The 12,998-nt window shown below is 49.5% G+C and overlaps 1 protein-coding gene across 1 annotated transcript; it reads left to right on the plus strand.

Annotated features, from left to right (window-relative positions):
- The first annotated feature begins 9,675 nt into the window (after positions 1-9,675).
- FUT6 (fucosyltransferase 6) lies at positions 9,676-12,944 on the plus strand. Its single transcript, XM_055566632.1, has 2 exons — positions 9,676-10,189; positions 11,551-12,944. Exons 1-2 carry the CDS (start codon positions 9,962-9,964, stop codon positions 12,652-12,654), a joined length of 1,332 nt encoding a protein of 443 aa, XP_055422607.1. The 5' UTR covers positions 9,676-9,961; the 3' UTR covers positions 12,655-12,944.
- The last annotated feature ends 54 nt before the right edge of the window (positions 12,945-12,998 follow it).

Genomic DNA, 12,998 nt, shown 5'->3' on the forward strand with positions numbered 1-12,998 from the left:
GTGAAGAAAGCTGAGCGTTGAAGAATTGATGCTTTTGAAGGGTGGTGTTGGAGAAGACTCTTGAGAGTCCCTTGGACTGCAAGGAGATGCAACCAGTCCATTCTGAAGATCAGCCCTGGGATTTCTTTGGAGGGAATGATGCTGAAGCTGAAACTCCAGTACTTTGGCCACCTCATGTGAAGAGTTGACTCATTGGAAAAGACTCTGATGCTGGGAGGGATTGCGGGCAGGAGGAGAAGGGGACAACAGTGGATGAGATGGCTAGATGGCATCACCGACTCAATGGACATGAGTCTGAGTGAACTCCGGGAGTTGGTGATGGACAGGGAGGCCTGGCGTGCTGCAATTCATGGGGTTGCAGAGTTGAACACAACTGAGTGAACTGAATTGAACTGAACTGATGGAACCAGATGCCATAATCTTAGATTACTGAATGTTGAGTTTAAGCCAGCTTTTTCACTCTCCTCTTTCACCCTCATCAAGAGGCTTAATGAGGAACTAAGGGTTCCTCTCAGAGAAGGCAATGGCACCCCACTCCAGTACTCTTGCCTGGAAAATCCCATGGATGGAGGAACGTGGTAGGCTGTAGTCCATGGGGTTGCACAGAGTCGGACACGACTGAAGCGGCTTAGCAGCAGCAGCAAGAAGAGTTCCTCTTCACTTTCTGCCATTAGAGTGGTCATCTGCATATCTGAGGTTGTTGATATTTCTCCTGGCAATCTTGTGATTCAATTCTAGCTAGCTTGTGACTCATCCTGCTTGACATTATGCATGATGTACTCTGCATATAAGTTAAGTAAGCAGGGTGACAATATACAGCTTTTCCCAAAAGTAAGTGCTTACAAATCAAATACTTCATAATATTTAGAAAATTGGCCAAAATGTAGTTCAAGTACTCGTGATCTGAGAAATACTCAGTACTGAATTGATATCTGGTGCTGAAGTTAGCTTAAGCTTGTTGGTTTGTTACGTATAACACTTCGTTGTACCTAGGTTTGTTAGAGATCAAATAAGACCTTATATCTGTTACAAATTAGTCAGCAAAGAAAATATCAATAACTTGATATGATGAAATGATAAGTCTGTCTAAAATAGCCTCTCCAGATTTTGGTGACTTGAAACTGAACTAAGTTAAATGGCAAGAATTCATTGACTATCTGGGTCATTGGTTGCTGGGCGAATCTAAGTTTACCAACCTTTGCCTTCTTAGGAGAGGAAAACTATAGCATAAGTTTCCAGTCAGAAAATGCTGGTATAACAGTTTACAATTACCTGTTGGTTCTCACTAAAAATTAAGGTGTTTAAAAGTTGGGGATTCTAATATAAATATAAAATTGAAGCTACTAAAATTAATTAAAGGAAAAAATTTCAGTATTAAGTAGGATATATGTTTTGAGTTAAAAAGGAGTTTTATGCATGGTCAACCGAGATTATATTATTCTTGCCTGGAGAATCCCATGGACAGAGGAAGCTGGCAGGCTACAGTCCATAGGGTCACAAAGACTCGGACATGACTGAAGTTACTTAGCATGCGTGCATGCATTTAATAAGTATTTATTGAGCACCAGACTTTGTGCCATAATTTATGTAATCTTTATATTTGTATTGTCTCACAGTGACCAATGATCTTATTTGACCAAGTGTTTTGAAACTTTGACAAACTTCCAAAATATCAAATTTTAATTAAATTTCTTTTGACCTCTAGGTAACTTTGAGGTTCATTAGGGGGGCCGTTGGAGAAGGCAATGGCAAGCCACTCCAGTACTCTTGCCTGGAAAATCCCATGGACGGTGGAACCTGGTAGGCTGCAGTCCATGGGGTCGCTAAGAGTTGGACACGACTGAGTGACTTCACTTTCAATTTTCACTTTCATGCATTGGAGAAGGAAATGGCAACCCACTCCAGTGTTCTTGCCTGGAGAATCCCAGGGACAGGAGAGCCTGGTGGGCTGCCGTCTATGGGGTCGCACAGAGTCGGACACGACTGAAGCGACTTAGCAGCAGCAGCAGCAGCAGCAGCAGGGGACCCGTAAGGCATCTCAAGGAGGAGTACTTAATGAGTTTTATTTGGTATGTTGAATTACATGGGAAGTATTGTCAAAGGAGTGGTAAGCTTTTGAGGATTTACTGTATGGGTAAATGTTACTACTGTAGACATGAAGTACTGGCTTTGGAAAAATTTGGTTTTCATAAAAGCATAATGAAAGCCTGAATTCAGTATTGCTTACTTTGCCCCCTGAAATAACACAGCTCTATTGAGACAATCCCTTGGCAGCAGGAAGATCAAGGGGAAAAGAGTAAGCAACTGAGGGGCAAGCTATGACTCTTAGAGCAAAAAGGGACAGCCCTCCATTACCAAATAGCACTTCTTACAGGGCCTTTCTGACGTGTTGTTCTTGTCCATGTTCTGGCACCTTATCGTTTTGATAAGGGTAACAAAAGGATTGGTTACTGATTAAACTATTATATATGGTTATAATGTTTATGGATTCTGTCTGGAATATTACTGATTTTTTATGTCTGTTTTTTCTCTTTCCTATGTCTGGAGATATCTGGAGATATAAGGAAGCCCTTCCTTTCAAGTTACTCATGACTTCGAGCAATTTGGCAAACTATACTTCTACGACTTGGGCTACTTCACAACAAGCCTCCCCCAGACTGCCAGGTTCAGACTGGTTTTCAGGCTTATTCTCCTGAATGTATACAAGATCTTTCTACACAAGAGTCAGATCCAGGACTTGGAACTCAGGGGTATTTTCAACTTGGTAGCCGTTCCCCAAACCAGGGTAGGACTGTGCCCCATTTTGGCAGGAGGTAGCTAGAGCGCTCATCACCCCATTCCCTGAAAGACATGGGGAAGGATGAAATGGAATTGGAGGTTGAAACTGAGTCCCTCTAAAACCAAGTTCCTCTGCCGAGTTTAAACATACTCCCGTGTTATCTTCAAGACTGAGGAGTATCAAAGGAAAGGGGGGGGAATTGTAACAGAGCCACTGAGCACATCCAGTACTGGATGCAAACAGTCATTTCTGTGCGTCATTTCTCTGTACCCTGTACCAGACAACGGATGCTGCTCAGCCGCTGGCCGATGCCTCAGAGGACCCTGCCCACAAGCAACCAACCATCAAGAATTGACAGTGAACGGATTCAGACAGCGTGGAGTGGTGGTTCTGAGGAGGAGAATGAGGTAAGAGGCAGATCCCAGCCTTCTCCTCGAGGCCCTCCAGCTCACCCGGCCTTGGGCCAGCAGGTAAGCTGGGGGGTCCCAGGGATCAGCCTGGGGCCTGTGTCCTGCAGGGCTCCGGAGCCCTCAGCAAGGCCCACCCACAGGCTTTGAGGCAGCAGTGAACCTCTCCTCCATCCCTGTCCCTTCAAGCTAAGAGCAGTGACCGTCTGCCTGGGTCACAGTCTGTGGGACATGCTCTCCCTGTCTGGAGACCTGAGGAGCCTGAGGGCCAGCTGGGTTGGGCGCCCGGCTCCCTCAGCGATGACAGCTGGGCAGGGTCTGGGGACTTGGCCCTGAGGGAGCTGCCAGCTGAGCTCTGCCTCCTCTTAGCCCGGACGGGGACCTTGGAAGGTGTCAGTTGTCTTGGGACCTGGCCCTTTTTTGTTAGGACGGAGAATGACATTCGTTTGGTAGAGATTTACAGGACCATCATTACCTGACCATGACCTGACTTCAAGAACAAAGGATCTGATACCAAGAAGTTTGCAACAACTCACCACACCCCTCCCTCACATTTTGCTTTAAAGGGGCTTTGGCACCCCACTCCAGTACTCTTGCCTGGACAGTCCCATGGACGGAGGAACCTGGTGGGCTGCAGTCCATGGGGTCGCTGAGAGTCGGACACGACTGAGCAACTTCACTTTCACTTTCCACTTTTATGCATTGGAGAAGGAAATGGCAACCCACTCCACTCTTCTTGCCTAGAAAATCCCAGGGACGGGGGAGCCTGGTGGGCTGCCGTCTATGGGGTCGCACAGAGTCGGACACGACTGAAGCGACTTAGCAGCAGCAGCAGGAGCTGAAAGCTTTCAGTAACTTTGGGGGTTCTTAGGGCATGGCCGTCTCCTTCTATGGCCCTATAATAAACCTTTCTCTGTTCCAGACTCCAATGTTTTAGAATTGATGGACCTCACTGTGTGTCGGGCACACAGACTTCCATTTTTGGTAACATTCTGACCAGTGTGAGGTGGCACCTCATGGTAATTTTGATTTGCATTTCTCTAATGACTGGCGATGTTGAGCATCTTTTCGTGTGCCTGCTGACCATCTGTATTTCTTCTTTGGAGAAATGTTTAGTTAGGTCTCTGCCCATTTTTTGATTGGGTTGTATTTTTGTTGTTGAGCTGTATGAGCTTTTTGTATATTTTGGAGATTGGGTCCATGTCAGTTGCATCATTTGCAAATATTTTCTCCCATTCTGTAAGTTGTCTTTTCATTTTGTTTATGGTTTCCTTTGCTGTGCAAAAGCTTGTACATTTGATTAGGTCCCATTTGTTTATTTTTGTTTTTTATTTCTATTGCCTTGGGAGCCTGACCTAAGAAAACACTGGTACAACTTATGTCAGAGAATGTTTTGTCTGTGCTCTCTTCTAGGAGTTTTATAATGTCATGTCTTATATTTAGGTCTTTAAGCCATTTTTAGTTTATTTTTGTATATGGTGTTAGGGAATGTTCTAACTTCATTGATTTACGTGTGGCTGTCCAACTTTCCCAGCACCACTTACTGAAGAGACTATCTTTTCCCATTGTATATTTTTGCCTTTTTTGTTGAAGATTGATGGACCATAGGTGTGTGGGCCTATTTCTGGGCTCACTATTCTGTTCCGTTGATCCATATGTCTATTTCTGTGCCAGAACCATGCTATTTTGATTACTGTAGCTTTGTAATATTGTCTGAAGTCTAGGAAGTTTATGCCTTAATACAGAGTCAGATTTGTTCTTCCCAGGACTTCCTTTATGGTCCAGTGGTTAAGACTTCCCATTTCCGCTGCAGGGGATGCAGGTTTGATCTGCAGTGTAGGAACCAAGATCCCACAAAGCACATGGTGCAGCCAAAAAAAAAATAAAGACTTACGCTTCCCTATTACAAATGCCCTGCCCTGGTGGATACCCAGCCTCCTGGCGCCTCCGTCAGCCTGGAACTAACTGGACACTCGGATGGTGGATGTCCAGGCAGCATGAAGCAGCCTCATGGACACGATTTCTCATCTGTGAACAGAGGAGTTGTAGTACGTGGGAGCCGTCCCTCGTGCTTTTACCCACCCGCCACAGCCTCCTCCTCCCAGCCTCCCTGCCTCTGCCCTGCTTCCCTCCCCTCCCAGTCGTGTGTCCCCAACACGACAGCCTGAAAGAGCATCTCAAACAGGAGCCTGTGGCGGCGACAGCTCCACGGGAAGCTCCTCATGGCCCCACTGTCACCCCATGTTAAATGTTCATTTCTGACCACAGCCAGATGCAGCTCAAGGTGGCCGACCTCACTTCCTGCTCCTGAACACCCAGGCTTCCTGGATCCCCTCCAATGCTGCCACTCCTTGCTGTCTCAGGGCCTTTGCGCAGGCTGTCCCTTCTGCCTGGAAAGCTCTCTCATACTGCTTTTTAGTTAGAAAATTCTTAAAAAAATTTTTTTTAATTTATTTGTTTGTTTTGGGCTGTGCTGGGTCTTCCTTGCTGTGCAAGCTTTTCCCTAGTTGTGGCAAGCGGCAGCTACTCTCTAGTTGCGGTATACTGTCTTCTCATCACAGCGGCTTCTGTTGTGAAGCACGGGCTCCAGGGTGCATGGGCTTCAGTAGTTGTGGCTCCCAGGCTCTAGAGCACGGGCTCGGCAGTTGTGACGCACAGACTTACTTGCTCCATTGCATGTGGGATCTTCCTGGACCAGGAATGGATCATGTCTCCTACAGTGGTAGGCAGATTCTTTACCACTGAGCCACCAGGGAAGCCCTACTTAGAGAATTCTAATGGGGCTTTAACCCCCAGCTCACACATCCGGGAGAAGTCCAGACCAGGCTGCAACCTCTTTTTTTGCAATGTATTTAATTTTAGTATTGATCCAATAGACATTTTTAGAAGAGTATTTATTTATTCGGCTGTGTTGGGTCTTAGTTGGGGCACACAGGAGCTCTGTTGCATCATGCAGGACCTTTTGTTGTGATTCCTTGACTCTCTAGTTGTGGCTCACAGGCTCAGTAGTCTGGCACAAGGGCTTATTTGCTCCACAGCATGTGGAATCTTAGTTCCCCAACCAGGGCTTAAACCTACGTCCCCTGCATTGCAAGGTGGATTCTTAAGTACTGAACCACCAAGAAAGTCCTTGCAATCTGTAATTTTTTTTTACAAGTTTTCTTACTGGTTATCTCTTTCACCCACTTGCTTCCTGCCATATTCTTGGGGCCTGACACAGCAGGTGCTCAAGAAACATTTCCTGGCTGACATGGAATGAAGAGGTGCGATCTGTGGGAAGGGAGGGTAGGAGGCTTGAAATTCTCCTCACCTGCCCCTCCCCCACTCCAAGGAACCCCTGGTGCCCCCTCCCCCGCCACAGAAACCACTTTGAGAGCCAGTGGTTTGGGTCAGCCCTTTCCCTTTATGGATGGGTCAACTCTATGCCCAATGCCATGAAAGCCTGGAGGCCACACGGGAGGTCAGGGCAGTGACTAGTCCCCAGTTCCCTCCACCCCTCCCTCATCAGGCCATATGGGCGAGATTAGCCAAGTCCCACCTTTGCTATTAAACATTGGCCTGGCTTGCGTGTCAGCATACCCTGTATCATCTGACTGCAGGTGTGGTGGAGCTGGACTGATTTGTCCACTTCCTTCTCCCTGGAGTCGCCTTATCCCCTCCCAGCGTGACCAACTGTTCCTCCACCCGAAGCCTCCTGGTCGGCTGCTTTCTGCCCTGCACGCTGCCCCTCCAGGTAAGGCCTCCTGGGGAACATGTCCCCTCTCCCTGGAGGCACTGATGCCCCCTGGGAAGGGCTTGCAGGCTGTACTCCCAGACGTTTTTGGTGTTTTGGCTGTGCTGGGTCTTCGGTGCTGTGCATGGGCTTTCTCTAGTTGCGGCGAGCAGGGTCTCCTCGCTAGATGTCGTGTGCGGGCTTCTCATTGTGGTGTTTTTTGTAGAACATGGGCTCTAGGCACACGGCTTCAGCAGTCGCCGCTCGAGGGCTCTAGAGCTCGGGCTCTGTAGTTGTGGTACCCCAGCTTAGTTGCCTCACGTGGGATCTTGATTGAACCTGTGCCCCTTGCACTGGCAGGGAGATTCCTATCCTTGGCACTGGACCACCAGGGAAGTTCTTCCCAGGGGTCTTTCTGGGTACCAGGTGCACCAGAGGTGGAGCAGGTGTGGGCAGTTCTGATTGATTTGCCAAACCAGGAGGACCTGCGTTTCTCTCCATTTCTGTCGCTCTGTCTCTGGCAAAGCTCTGGCTTAGAACCCCCACTGCTTCTTGGCCCCCATTAGCACCCCAGAGCCCTTCCTCTTTCCCACCCCATTCCGTGGGGAGAGGACCTGAGGTGCGGGGAGAAGGGGGTGGATTTTGTTCTGTTTATCTGATCTTTATAGCTCCCCGGCATCATGGCTTTTTCAATTCCTTTCTGGGAAAAAAAAAATCTCAGGTTTCACTTGGGTGGAATCTCAGCCCTGACCTCCCCAACCCCCATCCCCGGATCCAGGCTCCTCCTCCCTGCCAAGGGCCTCAGTGCCTCCTAGGAGGAGCTGCTATTAACCCAGGACAAAAAAACTATATCATTTTAAGTGCATTTCCACACACTAACCTTCTGTGCGTGGCCCCAAACCCCAGCTGCACAAAGTAGGTTATGGTCAGAGTTCAGCCTCCTGAACCTCCTCAAAGGTTTTGTCTTTTGGGTCTCTTTCCAGAAATTCTGGCATGAACATGTAATTCTAAATCCCACTCCCTTTTCATCACCCGAGGCCACCTGCCAGCTCCTCCATTCCGCACTTGGAGGCTTATGCCGGCTAGGCCCAACAGAAGTAGCCCACCAGCCATCAGAGTCTTCTTTAATTTTTTTGGCTGTCCTGCACAGCATGTGGTGTCTTAGTTCCCCGACCAGGGATCGAACCCTTGCCCTCAGCAGTGAGAGTGCAGAGTACTAACCTCTGGACCACCAGGGAAGTTCCAAACTAGTATTATTCCAATGTGAAATCAACAGAAGTATTGAGATAATAATTTTAGTTTCATTTGCATCCCAAGTCTTGGAATGTGTGCTCAGTCACTCAGTTGTGTCCAACTTTTTGCAGCCCTATGGACTGTAGCCCACCAGGCTGTGGGGTGTTTCTGGTAAGAATACTGGAGTGCATTGCCATTTCCTCCTCCAGGGGATCTTCCTGATCCAGGGATCAAACCCGTGTCTCCCGTGTCTCCTGCACTGTAGGCAGATTCTTTACCGCTGAGCCACTGGGGAAGCCCAAGTCTTAGAAACTGGGTGCGTCTTACATCAATAGCACACCCAATCCGGACACTCGGTTTTCACTGTAGATCCTTGATCTTTAATCAGACTTTGTAAAAATGTCCTGTGGGAGCAGATTTGCCCCTCCAAGGTGTCCCAAATATTCTGTCAGGATTTCCAGTTGTTGAATTGGCTATCAGACGCTGATTTTGGTGGGGTTTTGTTGCAGGCCGGGGGTGGGGGTAGACATTTGGGTTTGGTTCTTTTTTTTTTTTTTTGGGCCTCATCTTGGGCATGTGGGATCTAGTTTTCTGACCAGGGTTTGAACCCATGCCCCCTGCAGTGGAAGTGCAGAGTCTTAAACCACTGGACCCGCCAGTGTTTTTACTTTTTATCTTGAAATTGTCTTCAATGTACAGAATAGAGAAGCTTTTCTTAATTTAATTTAGCTTAATGCTAACAGTTCGTCCAACACAACTGCTATATTTCAAGGGCTTGAGAGCCAGAGGGGTGCACCCTATGGGGCAGACAAATAACATTTCCATGATAGCAGAACTTGTAGACAGCCTCAGGCTGTAGACTGGAGCTCCATGTGCAACACAGGAGTTCAGTTCAGTTCAGTCCATCAGTCATGTCCATCTCTTTGCGACCCCATGAACCACAGCACACCAGGTCTCCCTGTCCATCACCAACTCCCGGAGTCCACCCAAACCCATGTCCATCGAGTTGATGATGCCATCCAACCATCTCATCCTCTGTCGTCCCCTTCTCCTCCTGCCCTCAATCTTTCCCAGCATCAGGGTCTTTTCCAGTGAGTCAGCTCTTCGCATCAGGTGGCCAAAGTATTGGAGTTTCAGCTTCAACATCAGTCCTTCCAACGAACACCCAGGACTGATCTTCTTTAGGATGGACTGGGTGGATCTCCTTGCAGTCCAAGGGACTCTCAGGAGTCTTCTCCAACACCACAGTTCAAAAGCATCCATTCTTTGGTGCTCAGCTTTCTTTATAGTCCAACTCTCACATCCATACATGACCACTGAAAAAACCATAGCCTTGACTAGACGGACCTTTGTTGGCAAAGTAATGTCTCTGCTTTTGAATATGCTATCTAGGTTGGTCATAACTTTCCTTCAAAGGAGTAAGCGTCTTTTAATTTCATGGCTGCAGTCACCACCTGCAGTGATTTTGGAGCCCCAAAAAATAAAGTCAGCCACTGTTTCCACTGTTTCCCCATCTATCTGCCATGAAGTGATGGGACCAGATGCCATGATCTTAGTTTTCTGAATGTTGAGCTTTAAGCCAACTTTTTCACTCTCCTCTTTCACTTTCAACAAGAGGCTCTTTAGTTCTTCTTCACTTTCTGCCATAAGGGTGGTGTCATCTGCATATCTGAGATTATTGATATTTCTCCCGGCAATCTTGATTCCAGCTTGTGCTTCCTCCAGCCCAGCGTTTCTCATGATGTACTCTGCATATAAGTTAAATAAGCAGGGTGACAATATACAGCCTTGACGTACTCTTTTTCCTATTTGGAACCAGTATGTTGTTCCATGTCCAGTTCTAACTGTTGTTTCCTGACCTGCATACAGGTTTCTCAAGAGGCAGGTCAGGTGGTCTGGTATGCCCATCTCTTTCAGAATTTGAGCCCGGTGGCTACGAAGGCGCACAAGCGCAGGTGCCGAGAGGAGCTACCCGGCGCCCAAGGTAAGGAGCGGTGGCTACGCTTTGCTGGAGCAGCCTTGAAGAGAGACCCCACATCCAAAGTAAGAGAAACCCAGGTAAGACGGTAGGCACTGAGAGAGGGGATCAGGGGGCAAACAGACTGAAACTACAGTCACGGACAACTAGCCAATCTGAACATGGGAGAGGAGTTTGCAATTACATTAAAAGAGGAGAGTTCGGATTCTGGATCATAAGTGCTCCAGCTTTGTGTTTTGGGGCAAGAGACATACCTATTGCTCGAACCTCTGTTTTCTCATCTGTAAAAAGAGTGGCTCCATGGCCACAGGAAGTGGAGGGGCACAGGGCTAAGGTCCTAGATTTCTGTTCCCGTGGTTGGGATCTGGAGTCTGGGAGGGCTTTGTGACCACTTGCAGGAACAGAAAGGACCAGGGAGTGGACCAAGAGACACCCAGGATCCCCTAGTGCATGACCAGGGGTGGGAGGTGTCTTGAGTGCTTATTCCCTGAGCTCTTCCTGTCCTCTCTCCGCAAACTGTTCAGGTTCTCTGTCACCTCCGGGCCTCAGCATTGGCTGTTCTGTCCACCAGGAGTGTCCTTTCCCCCAACTCGTATACTGCCTGGTGAGCCCTCTAACATAATTCCATTGTACTCCTCCCAGACGGAGTCTTGGCTCAAGCCTCAACTCCAGGGCCCTGGGGAGCACCCAGTAACCAGCCCTGTCTTCTCCCTAGGCTGGGGAAGACTCTGGGGAAGCTAAGAAAGGGCAAGGGCAAGGGCAAAGTCAAGGTCAAGGTGGGACCTGAGAACCATTAGAACCTATCCTTGGTCAAGAGGTTGTGTGACCTGGTGGGTAGGAGAGCGTGGACTCCGGGGTCGGCTCTGCTGTTTTCTCACCGAGTCCCTTAGCCTCAGTTTTCTCATCTGTAAAATAGAAATAACCCACATCTGCCCGCTAGGCATGTGTGTTATTGGGTTTTTTTTTTTCAATATTTATTTATTTGGCCGTACCAGGTCTTAGTTGTGACACAAGGCATCGTCAGTCTTTATTGCAGCATGCAAGGATCTTTAGTTGTGGCATGCGGGATCTAGTTTCCTGATCAGGGATCAAACCCCAGACCCCTGCATTGGGACCTCAGCATCTTAGCCACTGGACCACCAGGGAAGTCCCTTAGTTCAGTCGCTCAGTCGTGTCCGACTCTTTGCGACCCCATGAATCCCAGCACGCCAGGCCTCCCTGTCCATCACCAACTCCCGGAGTTCAACCAGACTCACATCCATCGAGTCAGTGATGCCATCCAGCCATCTCATCCTCTGCCGTCCCCTTCTCCTCCTGCCCCCAATCCCTCCCAGCATCAGGGTCTTTTCCGATGAGTCAACTCTTCACATGAGGTGGAAGTCGCTAGGCATGTGTTATCCTTCTTGTCAAAGATGCCATATTCACTCTCCCCTCCTCCCAGCTGCTCCAAATCATGTATCCATCCGGTTGCGCCAAGGTGAAGTGTTCCTGGCACCACTGTCTTCCCGGGCTGTTGCTGCAGCTGCTTCTGGCTCTGTGCTTCTTCTCTTATCTGCGTATGTCTCAAGACAAGCCCAAGCCCACGTGGGTCTCTGAACTGGGGGCCCCTTCCCAGGCCACTGAGGGGTCCTCCGCCCACCTGCCTCTGCGTGTCCTGCTGTGGACGTGGCCATTCAACCAGCCAGTGGCTCTGTCCCGCTGCTCGGAGTTGTGGCCTGGCACAGCTGACTGCCAGCTGACCGTCAACCGAAGCGAGTACCCTCAGGCGGACGCGGTCCTCGTGCACCACCGGGAGGTCAGCAACCGGCCCCAGGTGCAGCTCCCGCCATCCCCGCGGCCCCCTGGCCAGCGCTGGGTTTGGTTCAGCATGGAATCGCCCAGCAACTGCTTGAAACTGAAGGACCTAGACGGCTACTTCAACCTCACCATGTCCTACCGCCGGGACTCAGATATCTTCATGCCCTACAGCTGGCTTGAGCCGTGGCCCGGCCAGCCCGTGGAGATGCTGCTCAACATCTCAGCCAAGACCAAGCTGGTGGCCTGGGTGGTGTCCAACTGGAATAAAGACTCTATCAGGGTGCAATACTACAAGCTGCTGAAGCCACACCTCCAAGTGGACGTGTACGGACGCTTCCACACGCCACTGCCCCACGCACTCATGGCCAAGCAGCTGTCCCAGTACAAGTTCTACCTGGCTTTTGAGAACTCCCTGCACCCCGACTACATCACAGAGAAGCTGTGGAAGAACGCCCTGCAGGCATGGGCCGTGCCAGTGGTCCTGGGCCCCAGCCGGGTCAACTATGAACAGTTCCTGCCACCCAAAGCCTTCATCCACGTCGAAGACTTCCAGAGCCCCAAGGACCTGGCACAGTACTTGCTAGCACTGGACAAGGACTACGCCAGCTACCTGAACTACTTCCGCTGGCGGGAGACACTGCGGCCTCGGTCCTTCTCCTGGGCCCTGATGTTCTGTAAGGCCTGCTGGAAGCTGCAGCAGGAGCCCAGGTACCAGACGGTGCCCAGTATCGCATCTTGGTTCCAGTGAGCTGGCCAGCCTGGCACCTGCACTGCTGAGTATCTGGGGACCTTGGTGGCTGGAGCTCTCCCTTACCTGGGGCTTCACCTACTGGGCACCTCTGCTTCCAGGAGTCTTTCCTCCCTGGGAGCTCGCTTGCTAGGAACTTTACCTGGTGGGGGCAGGGGTGAGTTGCCAGGGGCTATGGCTGCCCCTGGGGAACTTGCCTTGGCGTCCTGACCACTGGTGATGGCTCTGGTGGACTGGTTTGTGATTACTGCTGCTGTTGATGAACTGTCTCTGGGGTATTAAGGTTGGCAATACTGATACTATTTTCCAGATGGGAATGCTCTGAGGAAAACTGGCTTGTCCTC

Source organism: Bubalus kerabau, chromosome 1 (assembly GCF_029407905.1).
Source record: "Bubalus kerabau isolate K-KA32 ecotype Philippines breed swamp buffalo chromosome 1, PCC_UOA_SB_1v2, whole genome shotgun sequence".
Classification (NCBI taxonomy): domain Eukaryota; kingdom Metazoa; phylum Chordata; class Mammalia; order Artiodactyla; family Bovidae; genus Bubalus; species Bubalus kerabau.